Source organism: Ptychodera flava (genome assembly GCF_041260155.1).
Source record: "Ptychodera flava strain L36383 chromosome 23 unlocalized genomic scaffold, AS_Pfla_20210202 Scaffold_23__1_contigs__length_28996876_pilon, whole genome shotgun sequence".
In the NCBI taxonomy this organism is placed as follows: Eukaryota; Metazoa; Hemichordata; class Enteropneusta; family Ptychoderidae; genus Ptychodera; species Ptychodera flava.
This window is the reverse complement of record NW_027248277.1, coordinates 19,648,389-19,663,369: the sequence shown is the minus strand read 5'-3', so window position 1 is coordinate 19,663,369 and position 14,981 is coordinate 19,648,389. Positions and strand designations below refer to the sequence as shown.

The 14,981-nt window shown below is 43.4% G+C and overlaps 2 protein-coding genes across 2 annotated transcripts in view; both read right to left on the bottom strand.

Moving 5' to 3' along the window:
* Positions 1–1,864: 1,864 nt before the first annotated feature.
* Positions 1,865–14,981, bottom strand: part of LOC139123813 (LIM and calponin homology domains-containing protein 1-like) — an 18,768-nt gene continuing 5,651 nt past the window's right edge. Inside the window, exons 4-5 of the mRNA XM_070689965.1 lie at positions 6,895–6,975; positions 1,865–3,558 (exon numbers count right to left, since the gene is read on the bottom strand). Of these exons, the coding sequence (XP_070546066.1) occupies positions 6,926–6,975 (50 nt within the window). The 3' untranslated portion in view covers positions 1,865–3,558; positions 6,895–6,925. The remainder of the gene's footprint in view (positions 3,559–6,894; positions 6,976–14,981) is intronic.
* LOC139124287 (uncharacterized) overlaps positions 10,882–14,981 on the bottom strand; it is a 6,504-nt gene continuing 2,404 nt past the window's right edge. Inside the window, exons 2-8 of the mRNA XM_070690428.1 lie at positions 14,696–14,973; positions 14,349–14,526; positions 13,720–14,028; positions 13,271–13,321; positions 12,448–12,618; positions 11,213–11,314; positions 10,882–10,887 (exon numbers count right to left, since the gene is read on the bottom strand). Of these exons, the coding sequence (XP_070546529.1) occupies positions 10,882–10,887; positions 11,213–11,314; positions 12,448–12,618; positions 13,271–13,321; positions 13,720–14,028; positions 14,349–14,526; positions 14,696–14,970 (1,092 nt within the window). The 5' untranslated portion in view covers positions 14,971–14,973. The remainder of the gene's footprint in view (positions 10,888–11,212; positions 11,315–12,447; positions 12,619–13,270; positions 13,322–13,719; positions 14,029–14,348; positions 14,527–14,695; positions 14,974–14,981) is intronic.

Here is a 14,981-nt window from a genome sequence, read left to right as displayed (position 1 = left end):
CGTAGGAAAATGTTTCACATACATGTTTCACGTTGAAAAAGCATACAAGTTTTTATTTCACATTCATGTCTTTTCGTTGTCTTTTCTGTCTCCGTATTTTGTGGTCATTCTGTTCTCGATGAACGCGAAGGTAGTTTTGCATTCTCGCTGCAAAGTCGCACTTCGAAAACAATAGAAAATCCTTATGCGATTTTGACGCACACAAAACGAAATGAGCTTTTACCCCCTCCCCCCTAAACGAAAGAATTACGTTTGTCGTGCGTCAGCTTTTATTATCGACAGCCCCTTAATTCACTAATGAGACAGGTTACATGTGAGACTGCAATCTCTACAGTATACACTATCTATTTGGTCATTAAGGAAATTGTCAGTAATTACTCAACGCTGTCATACTGTACCATAGTTGCGTCAAGCAGCCAACCATCAAATACACTTCCCTCGCTGTCTCTACGTCTATACACATACCGGTACACTCACCATCAAGTGTCCCACTAGAAGGACTCGTTGACTAGACTAACTCAAAAGACTAACCTGTGACTACATTCTGTCCTTCAGGATATTTAGACTACACTATGCTGCATACCCCTTAACAGGATATTAGCAAGTAAATTTCCTGGCAAGACAAACTGACGCCTGAACAACGCCTTTAACTCTTTCATTTGTAAGCACACACCGCTACACAGGATAAGGTGTTAAAAGAATTTAATAAGCGACAGTGGACAAATACAGAGCAGTGATAACCTAATTAACGGAAAATACAATGTCAAGCAAAACTACGAAAGTAAAAATCTAGGCAAAAACCATTTCAAAACTAAGCACAAAATAACTCAAAGATTGGGTGAGGGGTCTCCGCCAGTCTGCTTCCTGGGCAAAGGTTTGGGTTGCAAAGTTGTGTTTGCAGACCTTTGGAAAGCCGAAAGTGAAAGTGGTTCCACCGGGCCGGTGGAGATCACCTTCTTGAGTGGGGGTACATGCAATGGACGGCCCATGGTGGGAAGCAGACTAGTGGAACCAAGGAGATGGGGTTGGTGGCGGGATAGCTTGGCAGACAGCCTGATGGCCTAGAATGAATGAACTTGGACAAGAAGCTTGCAGCAAGGATTAGGTCAAGTGCCGTGCGCAAGAAAGATGGTAGCTAGATAGCAGATGCTAAGTGTCTACGTCAGCAGATGAGTAGATAGATAACCAGTATAAGATGTCTATGTCAGCAATGCAAAGTGACTTCAGGACATGTTGTTCTGCAGGCAGCCTAGCTCTGTGGACTTACAAACTGGATTTGTGTTAACACACAATTCCTTATTTTGTAAGCACACACCGCTACACGGGATATGGTGTTAAAAGAATTTAATAAGCGACGGTGGAAAAATACAGAGCAGTGATAACCTAACTACGGAAAAATACAATGTCAAGCAAAACTACGAAAGTAAAAATCTAGGCAAAAACCATTTCAAAACTAAGCACAAAATAACTCAAAGATTGGGTGAGGGGTCTCCGCCAGTCTGCTTCCTGGGCAAAGGTTTGGGTTGCAAAGTTGTGTTTGCAGACCTTTGGAAAGCCGAAAGTGAAAGTGGTTCCACCGGGCCGGTGGAGATCACCTTCTTGAGTGGGGGTACATGCAATGGACGGCCCAAGCGGAGGACAGTCAAACAGACTGGACGGAGAGACCCCCATGAAAGTGTATGTATGAGTGTATGTTTGTAGGAAGTATGGGTTGGTGACGCTCGAAACCAAGTTGACTCTCTTAGTTGCAAAGTATGGGACTCGCGGCCCAAGGGGCAACAGCACGGCTCTGGGGGAGTTGTGGGCTCACGGCCCGAGGGCTGCAGCACGGCTAGGGGGGAGTTGTGATCTGGGGGACAGGTGCCCCTGTGCGGCCCCAGCATGAGGGTGCAATGATGTTTGGTGCTTGTGCAATGGGGGGTGACGCTTGAGACCAAGTTGACTTGCTGGTTCGAGATGAGAGTATGGGATAAGAGCCCCGAGGGGCGGCAGCACGGATCGGGGGGGGGAGCTATGGGCTCCCGGCCCGAGGAGCTGCAGCTGGGGGGACAGGTGCCCCTGTGCGGGCCCCAGCATGAGGGGTGCAATGGCGGCTGGTGCGTGTATAATGAAAGTATGGGATACGAGCCCAGAGGGGCGGCAGCACAGATCGGGGGGAGCTATGGGCTCCCGGCCCGAGGAGCTGCAGCTGGGGGGACAGGTGCCCCTGTGCGGCCCCAGCATGAGGGGTGAAATGTGGGTGAAGCTCAATGGACTCCGGTCCCGAGGGGCTGGCAGCACGGCTCGGGGGGAGCAATGATCTGGGGGGACAGGTGCCCCTGTGCGGCCCCAGCATGAAGTGGTGATGTGGGTGGCAGGTGGCCCTGCATGGGGTGAAGGTTGCACGTGGCCCTGCGCGCGGTCCCGACAGGTCCGAAATGTGGTGTACGTGCGAAACCAAAAAAAGAAAGTTGCCACCGAGTGGCTAGTGTCTCTACAAAAGGCCCTATGGCATAGTCATTGAGTGAGATGCGTGACGCAGAAGGCTTTCTGGTGTCCGAATATAAGTACGGTAACAGTCACTGGACCACCTGCCGAGAGTTTGAATAAGGTGGTCTGGAAGGTGGGCGTGTGCGGCCGTGGTGGCTGCCCCAATGCGAAATGAATGTCCAGCGTACAGGTGGGGCTGGAAGCCAAGGCGCGAAAGTAAGGAACTGAGCAGCGCAGTGAATGTCTCGCGGTTTAGCGGTATTCTTTCTGGAAGGATGAAGAGGGTTCCTGAGGCGAAGAACAAATTTGTCGGCGGACTCTGAGGAAACGCTGGATTGTTGTGACTGGGCATATCGTTGACTTGGTGGCAAAAAGACGAAGCTTAAAGCCACGGCGCATTTGATCTGTTTTGGATGCCTTAATGTTCACGGAAAGAGCATCCGGATAGCCCTGAGTGTCGGTTTGGACGTTGAGGTCGCGAACACACAGGTTATATGCAGGGTTAAAGGAGCGTCCGGAGCAGGTGATTCGCTACAGCGGAGAAAACCAAAGAAGGCTAAGACGAACGCAGATTCCAGCAGGAGGTCTAGATATGGTCCATACACAGTCGAGCGGAGCAGCGAGCACAGTTGTCGCAGGATATCAAATGTTATGGGTAGCCGGGGCGGGAAGATGGTCCTTGCAGCCGTTGAATTCCCCGTAAGGTGTACTGGAGACGAAGGTGTGGTTGGTTGTTAGTTGAGGTGAGTGGGTTTGGCAGACCCGCCATTATGTAGTGATGACGGATGCCGGCGAGATAAACCTTGATGGTGGAGTACTTGAGGTGAAGGTGGGTTGCACAGTGGACGATGAAGTAGATTAGCAGGTCTTCGGAGATGGGTGGATAGTGAGACGTCTGTACATGAGTGCCGTACCTTGCGGAGAATTGTACCCACGAGCGAACTCCGGTTGCATAAGATTCAATTGTCCGGGTGCCCAGTGCAGCTTGCTTGAAGGTGGCGGCCGCCCTATTCAGTTGAACATTATGTTGGAGGGTAGTTGGCAGGGTGTCGCATTGGCCAAGGGAGCTGCTTGGCGGAAGCGTGTCATCTGGAAACGAGAAAGAGAATCAGCAATTAAGTTATGTTTGCCTGGTATGTGGTCGGCATGGAACATGAATTATGGGAGTCAGCGCAAAGCACGAGGGTGCGCATCAGTTTCATGATTGATGGTGACTTGGAACGGCCTTTATTGAGAATATGGACCGTGGCCATGTTGTCGCAGTTGAACACCAAGCGTTTGCGGGTCCATGATTGGCCCCAAAGTAGAGCTGCGATGATGATTGGGTAGAGTTCCTGAAAAGCAATGGAGAGCTCACGGTTGGCGTCAAGCTTGAGATGGGGGGGGGGGGGCAGCGTGCATTAAACCATTGCCCTTGGAAATACCTGCCAAAACCAATACCACTGGCATCTGTAAAAAGCTGTATTGCTGAGGCCCTTGTAGCGTGGGAGTCGAGGAACATTGATACTCCGTTCCAGCTGGAGAGAAAGCGGTGCCACATCCGAAGGTCAAGTCTGCTCTCGGCGGTCAAATGGATGCGGTAGTGGAGTTTCCGTGCTCCATTGGAGATTTCGATTAGGAGTGATATGAAAGTTCGCCCAGGTATAATGACACGGCATGCAAAGTTGAGGTGCCCTAGGAGGCTTAGCAGTTCTCGTTTTGTACACGTGGGGCGAGATAAGAAGGACTGGATGAGGGCGGCTATTCTAGACAGTTTATCGTGAGGGAGCCGCGCTTCCATCTTCACTGTGTCAAGCTCTATTCCAAGGTATTCTAGTATAGTAACGGGGCCGACGGTCTTGTGTGGCGCGATGGGTACAGAGAGTCTCCTGAAGATGTGGGTAATTAAGGCCATAGTGCGGTCCGCATCGAATGATGGTTTGTCAACTGTTAGGAAATCATCTAGCAGGTGGAAATTATCTCGATACCGTAATTTTCTTGAGCAATCCAGCAGATGGCCTTGGAAAGCTGATCGAAGATCTTAGGGCTGGAGCGTGACCCGAAGGGCAGTCGGGTGAAGAAATAGAAATGTTTTTTCCAGTGGATGCCATAAAAGTGCCATAGCGAGGGGTGAATAGGGATGAGCTTGAAAGCATCGACAATGCTCAGTCTTGCACCCAGCCATGCTCCTCGGCCCGCCCTTTGGATGGCTGCAATGGCGTCGTCTATCTTTACGTAGGAGAGCGAAAATTCCTGTTTGTCGATGAAGTCATTGACGCTGGGTGTGTCGTCATTGTTATGAGGAGATGACAGATCGACGATTAGGCGTTTTTTTTTGGATGAGTAGTTCTTTTCTGCGATACCTAGCGGGCTACAGCGATAAATGGCGTATGGTGGTGTGGTGAAAGGGCCGATAAGATAGCCCTTTTGCAGTTCGGAGTTAATTTGGTGCAACACAAAATCCGGATCTTGTCGGGCTGAGAGAAGGTTACGACAGATGAGCGATGAGGAAAGTTGACAGCGTAGGCCTGTGTTAAATCCTTCAGAAAGTCCTGTAAGCAGGTACTGACGAATCCTTTGTCGGGGTGATTTGAAAGTTCGAGGCAAGGGTGCCAATATTAATTGGTGTTGATGGTGCACAAGTGTCAGCGTTAAATGTGGATGGCGTATCGTGCAGTCAGGCTCTGTTAGCTTGGTCTTTAGGTCGACATTTTCCTTGAGCTGATGAGTGATCGGATGAGTGGCATACCAAACACACGTGGGAAAAACCACAGTTACTTCGTTTGCAACCTGGCTGGGAGTTGAAGTTATTGCAGATTTCCTTACCCTGGTAGGTGACGCGTCTTCTTCCGCTTCTATCGACGGTCGATGAAGGCGATTGGAACCTTATGGGATTGCTGTTTGGTCTCTTACTCTCGAGGTACGGGCAGACTTCGGTGGTATGCACTGCGCTATTGCAGACGTTGCAAAGGTTGGCCTTGAGACCGGAGAATGTCGAGGTGTAGATGAGCGAATCGCGAACTCCCCAGTCTACTTTGATGCCATGATTTAACAGGAGTGCGGCCGCCTTGGCGGAAAAGTCGCGGTGGTATTCGTAGAAGGCGAAACCACTGAAACGTTTTGACATGCCAACGATGTCCGTGACGTATGCATCAAGTTCTGTTCGACGATTAGGGAATGCCTCACACTATGACGTTTTTATAGATGGTGAAAGCTTGAATGAATTCAGTAATGGTGAGAGGTCTATTTACTCTGCCGTCCTGGAGAGGTTTCAGAGACAGGGCTTCGTTGCCGATGATGATATGTCGTTCGCCATCGTGGTAATTGTAGCCGGGTATGAGTAAGCAGGCAAGATTGATATCCTTACCTGAAAGAATATCGCGGCGAATAGCAGGTGAAACCAGTTCGACGTTTGGCAGTCTTTCGGATGGTATACCGCGGCCCTGGAGGAGGTGTTGGGAGAAAAGTTCGAGACAAGCGCGACCGCGTGTTTACCCCTGGGTTGGTCGCTTGAACGGGCTGATCATGAGCTGCCTGGGCGCCGCCATCTTGGTTCTGCTGGGGGCTGTTGTTGTTGCCGGAAGTGAAGGCTTCTCCCCGCAGGTCGGTGAGAGGGCGTTGTTGCAGTAGATTTGCTATGTTGGCCATATTGGCGGCCATGTTGGCCATCGAAGTCTGTAGGGCGGAAAACATTTCCATCGTCACGACTCCCGATTGAGGTGGTACTTGATTTGTTGATACTGGAGTTTCGCTTTGCGGTATGGTAACGGCAGCTGATTGAGGTTGTGGGAGACCGTGGGCAGCTGTCGCTACGGTGGCTGGAGCAGTTGGAGCGGTCTGACCTTGTTCGGCAGTGGGGAGGTCAGGAGTGGACGACGCCCCTCGCGTCCCTGATCGTGCACGGGTCACTGGACGAACGTACGGCGTAGACTTCTTGGTTCGTTTTCGAGGAGGCATTGTCGACGCTGTGGTCCGGTAGATACGGGAATGAAAGGAGACGGGAGTGACTATAGAAACGAGCAGCAGGGAGTGTTGTAATAGCTTGGCAGACAGCCTGATGGCCTAGAATGAATGAACTTGGACAAGAAGCTTGCAGCAAGGATTAGGTCAAGTGCCGTGCGCAAGAAGATGGTAGCTAGATAGCAGATGCTAAGTTGTCTACGTCAGCAGATGAGTAGATAGATAACCAGTATAAGATGTCTATGTCAGCATGCAAAGTGACTTCAGGACATGTTGTTCTGCAGGCAGCCTAGCTCCGTGGACTTACAAACTGGATTTGTGTTAACACACAATTCCTTATTTAAAATTACTGAGGTGGGAGGACTTCTGCCAAATAAAATAGATGAAAAGGTTGAACAAAGTGTCAATGTATTGCTACCTTTGGATTCTCTATAAAAAAAAGCTCAAATAATGGTGTCTTACGGAAACTATATAAATATAGCTTACTTGGCAAATATGGTCGTTTTCTTTCTATTACTTATGGTCTCTGGACTTGACTTGTTGATGCCTCATGTGACCTTGGACTCACTGTATTAAAAATAATCAAGTTAACAAAATTATATTAACTAACAAGAATAAAAACAAGCCATTGTCAATGACATAGTCCCCACTTGTAATAGGAGTATTAGTCTTGATGGGGCAGGGAAATGTGGTCATTAAGAAGTATCACTGGAGTGGGTCAAGATATATGGGCACATAGGTCTATGTCGTTGTTCCTAATTTGAAACACATGAGGCATGTCTAAGTTATGGTTCTAAATCGGGAAAAAAGATCAGACCTCTAGCTGTATTGGCCAGCCAAGAAATACATATGCGCATAATAATGAGGTACAAGATGTGACATCTTAAGGTCTAATATCCTATCAGAATTGGAGGGTATAGAACTTGTGGTTACTGAGTTATGCATATATATATATATATATATAAGGTCAAATGGTCATAAGGTCGCGTGACATTTTGAAAAAAAATTCTATTGCTAATTAATCCCTATATGCCAAAAATCAGACCTCTAGCTCTATTCCCTTGCCCAGAATTAGATGTGTGCATAATTAATGAGGTAAAGCCTGTGTTGTCATAAGGTCTCCCACCCTACTAAATATAAAGGACATAGCACTTGTGGTTACGCATTTATCGACATAAACGTATATTTCAGGTCAAAGGTCATCGAGGTCACATGACATTTGGTCAAAAAATTTCTATCCTATAGTTATCCCTATATACCAAAAATCAGACATCCAGCTCTATAGGTTTGCTCAGAATTAGATATATGCATAATTAATGAGGTACAATATGAGGCATCATAAGGTGTCCCATCATACCATATATGAAGGGTGTACCACTTGTGGTTACTGAGTTATGGACAAATATGTATATTTGAGGTCAAACGTCACCGAGGTCACGTGACATTTTGTCAAAAAAATTGTATTGCTAAGTTATCCCTATATACCAAAAATCAGACCTCTAGCTCTATTGGCTCGCTCAAAATTAGATATGCACATAATTGATGAGGTACAATATGTGGCATCATAAGCTGTCCCATCATACCATATATGAATGGTGTACCACTTGTGGTTACTGAGTTATGGACAAATATGTATATTTGAGGTCAAAGGTCACCAGATCACATGACATTTTGTCAAAAAAATTGTATTGCTAAGTTATCCCTATATACCACAAGTCATTGTTGATGACACAGTCCCCGCTTATCCATTTTGTTATAATCTTTGGTGTATAGGTAGCTGTGGTCTAGGTCGCTGTGGAATGACATTGATGCAACGGGTGCATCAGGCCTGTAACTTGCATAATAAAGTAATCTGAGGAACGTTCAATAAATGACTCATCTCTGCCGGTAATGACCACTGAAGGAACTTTTGATTACATCACACATAACGATGCCCTCACTGCCTCTAGTGTCATGACGGCACATACTATACACATGGTTTGGTGGAATTTTCGAAATGGTATGGGATCGGGTATGTTGTTGTAATCAGCCATCAGCCATTTCGGATCATATAATGAAACAAATTAATGTGCACAAGAATGCAGCCATAGCATTTTATCTTCGTATCACGTTTGAACAAAATCAGTCCATCGAGGGACAGTGACCTATGTTTATGTTTCAAAGACATAAAAAAATCACATCACACCAAAATTGAAATCAATGGCTGTCTATTGACCATATGGATCATAGCACAAAATTAGTAGACATGCATATGTATGCCATAGTACTTTATCTTTGTACCAAGTCTCAACAACATTGGTTAAGGAATATTTGCATATGATTAAGCCTCAGAAACATGAAAAAATCCAAAAATGACTATCGGGCAGCGATATTGGACAAAAAAATGACAATCTGGCAGCCATATTGGAACATGTCACAAAGTAAATTGACATGTATGCCATAGTGCTTGATCTTTGTGCCAAGTTTGGACAAAATGGGTGTAATGACCTTTGAATTACGCTCCAAAGACATGCAAAATTCCAACAAAATGACAGTTCTGCAGCCATATTGGATCCTATCGCAAGGTCAATTGAGTATGCATATGCATGCCATAGTACGTGCTTTGCCTTTATGCAAGTTTGAACAAAATCGGTTCAAGGATGTTTGAGTTAAGGTTCAAAGACATGAAAAAATCGCAAAAAATGGCCGCCTGTCAGCCATATTGGATCATATCACAAAATAAATCGGTGTTCATATGAAGGGCATAATGTTTTGCTTTGGTGCCAAATTTGAACAGAATCGGTGCCAAATTTGAACAGAATCGGTTCAAGGATGTCTGAGTTATGGTCCAAAGACATGAAAAATCGCAACAAAATGGCCGCCTCACGCCCATATTGATTGTATCGCAATATAATTTGACATGCGTTTGTAGGCCATAGTGTTATGCCTTTGTGCCAAGTTTGAACAAAATCGGTTCAAGGATGTTTGAGTAAGGTTCAAAGACATGAAAAAATCGCAAAAAATGGCCACCTGTCAGCCATATTGGATCATATCACAAAATAAATCGGTGTTCATATGAAGGGCATAATGTTTTGCTTTTGTACCAAATTAAACAGAATCGGTTCAAGCATGTCTGAGTTATGGTCCAAAGACATGAAAAATTGCAACAAAATGGCCGCCTCACGCCCATATTTGATCGTATCCCAATATAATTTGACATGCATATGTAGGCCATAGTGTTATGCCTTTGTGCCAAGTTTGAACAGAATCGGTTCAAGGATGTTTGAGTTATGGTTCAAAGTCACGAAAAATCGTAAACAAAATGGCCGCCTCGCCATATTGGATCATATTGCAAACTATTTGACATGCACATGTAGGCCATAGTGTTATGCCTTTGTGCCAAGTTTGAACAGAATCTGTTCAAGGATGTCTGAGTTATAGTCCAAAGACATGAAAAATTGCAACAAAATGGCCGCCTCGCGCCCATATTGGATCGTATCGCAAAATTATTTGACATGGATATGAAAGCCATAATGTTATGCCTTTGTGCCAAGTTTGAACAGAATCTGCTCAAGGATGTTTGAGTTATGGTCTAAAGACATGGAAAATCGCAACAAAATGGCTGCCTCGCGGCCAAATTTGATCGCATCACAAAATAAATTGACGTGCATCTGTAGGTCATAGTGCTATGCCTTTGTGCCAAGTTTGAACGAAATTGGTTCAGCAGTGTCTGAGAAACTGTTGATGACGGACGGACGGACGCACAGACGGGACCCAATCTATAAGTCCCCGCCGGACTTCGTCCGCGGGGACTAAAAAGTCAGACCTCTAGCTCTATTGGCTCGCTCAAAATTAGATATGTGCATAATTAATGAGGTACAATATGTGGCGTCATAAGCTGTCCCAACATACCATATATGGTGTAGCACTTGTGGTTACTGAGTTATGGACAAATATATATATTTGAGGTCAAAGGTCACCAAGGTCACGTGACATTTTGTCAAAATATCTGAGATATCTGCGTGAACAGATGGACTAACGGAGTGATCACGGATGGACATGACCCAATGTATAAGCCCCCTGGACTTTATCCGTGGGGACTAAAAACTGTGTCACTGCATCCTTTTTGCAATTTGAATACGATAAGAAACTAAATTTTTATACATGGGAGTCTATGACTGCCTTATACATGGGAGTCTATGGACTGCCTTATACATGGGGAGTCCATGGAGACTGCCTTATACATGGGAGTCTATGGAGGTGACAACTAAAAAGTCCCTAACACGGCCAAATTTGATCGCATTGTGAAACAAATCGACGTGCATCTGTATGGGGTAGGGTACTATCCTTGTGCAAAGTTTGAAAGAAATTGACCTGGGCATGTCTGAGATATCTGCGTGAATGGACGGACGCACGGACGGACGCACGGACGGACGCACGGACATGACCAAACCTATAAGTCCCCCCAGACAGTGTCCGTGGGGACTAATAATGTCACAGCTGTAAATACAATTAGAGAATATGACATTAATCCAGTCCAATAATTTCCATTCAAGGTATTACATTACCAGGTCCATGGGACGTTTGAAAGTAGGATCATTCTGAGAAAAATAGGCAGATTCTTTTCCTGCAAATAATAATTAATTTCAATCTGTGTTTTACTAGGGTACATAGATGTCACCATAGTCAAAGGTACAGTAGCTGTAAATTTTCTCTTATTCCACTGTCTAACTTGTGTTGAAATGTCCAAATTTCAGCTTTTAAACACACCCTATCTTTGGATATATGCACTGTATTGTTTTCATTGCATTAAGTATGGACTTACAAGGCTATCAAGTTCAGTTATCACCACCACCACCACCACCACACCACCACCATCATCATCTGCATCATCATCATCATCATCATCATCATCATCATCATCAGACTAGGGTACATAGATGTCACCATAGTCAAAGGTACAGTAGCTGTAAATTGTCTGTTATTCCACTATCTAACTTGTGTTGAAATGTCCAAATTTCAGCTTTTAAACACACCCTATCTTTTGATAATATGCACTGTATTGTTTTCAATTGCATTAAAGTATGGACTTTAATTCAATTTCTCAACAATATCATTTCTGACCATGCATAAAGAGACTCTGTTCACCTAATGACATTTTGACACTGCAATATATTCTGGGAAATACAACAAGCATCCTGAGTTGATACACAGAACAAAGGCACTGACAAATTATCCCCATTTACAGCTACTGTCCCTGTAATGAAGGTATATTACAGCTACTTGTCTTTTGAGCCACAATTACACCAAAGCACACACCTGAAAGCCTTGGTAACACTGTCAGCACCGACTGCATCTCTTCTGTTGATAGCATTTCTCAGTTGGAATAAGGAACCCCTTTCGTTTCCACTGCCTGGTTTGTAGAATAACTAGTATATAAGCTGAAAAGACAAACATGTAAATACTTTGATAAGTCACATGATTGTAACACTACATGTGTATGTCTTACTATACTTAACAGCTATAGCAAGCATGAGGTCTTAAAAACATTTTCTTCAGGCACAGGTCATGCTCTTATTTCTTCATGCAACATGCACTGCAATGTATGCAAATTAACATGGGCAGCTTGTACAGCAACTTATAGGCCAAAGTTAGTAAAATATGCCTTTTGTTTAGATACAAAGACTTTGACAGTCATAGAACACAATATTTTCCATGAAATATCAGAGTGAAACTTTTTAAGGGAATGCAAACACAGAATATCCTTACTTATGGCCTGTAATGCTGATATTGTAGAGTAGCAAATTTCTGCTGCCTGGACATGCCATGCATTACATAACAGCATGCTGAAGTGCAGAGAAAACAAAACTCTTTTTTCTTGTTTCTGTCACTGTCAGTTTGTGTATGTATTGTAATTTAGGAAATTTCTTGTAAAACACAGAAGGCCCTTGCTTATTTTGCAAACTGCAAATTGCAAATTGTGTACAAAGGCAAACTTATTTTGAAACAAGACATTGAGGTTTGCTTTCCTCTGCAAAGTAATGTGAAGCCAAGGCATACCCGTATGGAGTTCATCACCCTGTGTAAACCTTCAGGTCTGTGAATTATTCCTGCAAGTGTCTCATAATCTGTCTCTCCATTAAACATTGACATCTGTGCTGTGTACGCCCTTTCAATTGTCAAAACATCACCACCAAACACAACTTTGCTAAGAACTCTGGGCTTATCCCCCTTTGTATGAGGTACATATTTTTCATGTATTTGTTGAACGATATGTATTATCCCTTCACTATCATTTTCACTCTTATCTATTAAGTCACAGATGACAAAGTCAGACTTCTTTGATGTCTCCTTCATGTATGGATGTGTTATACACCTTGGAACACACTCACTATATGGTTGTAAAAATGTAAGATATTTGACCATACTTTTAACAGTATGGAAGATAAAGTCCCTATTTAATTCATTGATTTCCTCAACAGTAGGCAAGAAATATATGCTAGGTACTTTAAGAATATCATCCTTGGGTTTGCCATCTGGCAAGTGATCACCTAACACTCGTTTCTGTATTCCAACATTCAAAAACCAATGGAGACTTTTTTCGCTGTTTGTCTGAGGTCATATATGTTGGGGTTATAGTCAAATCTAAATTGTCCCCAATGATTTCAAAGGAATATCTTTTCCAGCTGCAGGGGAATTTTTTGCAAACGATGTCAAATAATCAAAAGTTTGGCATTGAGAAGCAGATGTATACAAGGCACCACATGGAGAAAAACTGACAGAATTGACCTGTTGTTTGATGAAATAGGAAGACTGAGCTCTGACGTTCGTGACTGATTCTTTAAAATCACATGCTGCAATGTGACTCAAAACTGCCACTTACCCTTGCTGTCTGTGGTGGTTGTTGAGCCGCACTTATTTGAAGAAACAGAAGCTGCAATTGGATTGCAATTAGCAAAAGTGTATGCACTAGGTGCTTGACAGTAAGTAGCAAAGCTGTTAAGGAGAAGTATTCATCGACAGCACCATTATTACAAAAGGGTAGAACATCTAATGCAGCAGCAGGCTGGATTATAGCGTTATCATTACTTGCACAGCACACTGATACAGGGAAAGAAGGCATTCTATTGATGCTACCATTTGCTAACTGTGATGAACAAGATGAAACCATGTCATTCATTGCACTTTCATAATCAGCTGACACAAATGATGGAGGACGTTGTGTTTCACTGGTACCACCATCACTGTTAGCTGATTGTGATGTGTGAGAATTGCATATTGTGTCAGTGGTATCATCACAGTCACTGACATAGGTGTTTGAAGGCATGGCACCTCAACAATACCACTTGTGACACAATTAATGTCACAATCTCTAAGTTCTGCATCACTTTGGTGTATCAAGTCCAGTGTTTCTTTATCAAGAAATGATACTGGTGATTTGTTCACAGTTTCAGTTGTACAAAGTTCTGATGGCAAATTGGACAAAACTGCCTCAGCCCCTTTTATATTTTCAATGTTGATGACTGGTTTGGTAAACCCCTCCTCAATCAACTGTGCATGTTTCATCGAAACTTGCCTTTTTTTCTTGTAGCTGCTACTTGCTGAGACACAGCAACCAATTTCATTCATGATAGTCACAGTCTGCAAAAAAGGAATTAAAGATCAGTATTGCCTTACTTCACAAATTCTGTTGTGGCCGTTAAAGTCACACACATCATAACAATGGAAAGAAGACAATGAATGTTGGTATAATCACGGAGGTGGTATAATGCTCCCAGAACAAAGAAATGTACCATAAAGATGCATGTGATAAAAAAAACTGATTGTTTTTTTTCAAAAAATAACAGTATTTGTATTATTAAACTGTGTGACTTGATTACATGATAAAAATTAATATTGAAAGTATTGAAAGTATATTCAACCTAAAATTTGTCTTGCATTTTACTTGTGTGAAAACTTACTTCATTGGTTGCCCCTCCATGATCTAAAACCATGCCAATGGCATGCTGTACCAAAGACATGTTTTGGTTTCTCTCAAAGAGCAGAGAACTTCCATGATAGGCAATGCCGGTTATTGGGATCTGCATGTTTGGGTTCTTAGCTGCTATGGCCACTAGAGTTTTATATAGCAGCGGTGCTCTACAGAAAAAAATAATTTATAACATTACTCATAAGAAAAAGTTTCTTTCATTATGTTTACAGGAAAAAACTTTACATTGAAATTAGGACAAATGCAAAATTATAATTATTCATGAATAAATATTTTGAAAATTTTGAACAGAAAGATATATATATATAAATATTTTACCTTTCTTTCCATTCATTTGTAATTTTTTCCCAGTTGACACTAAGGAGATCATCTGGTGATGTAGATCTGAGATAAGATGGGTTTTTTTTGCTTACAAGTTGTTGACACTGTGTGGATAACCTTGATAGAAACTCCTTCTGAATAGGTTCCCTTAAACAGCTGCTTTGGTATAGCATCTTTGCAAAACCTCTTCCATTGACTATAGATTTGCAGATTTTCTGTATGTCCTTGTCTGTGATGATTTTTGTTTTAACCTGGGTATTGTATTTCACCATTATCTTCAAAA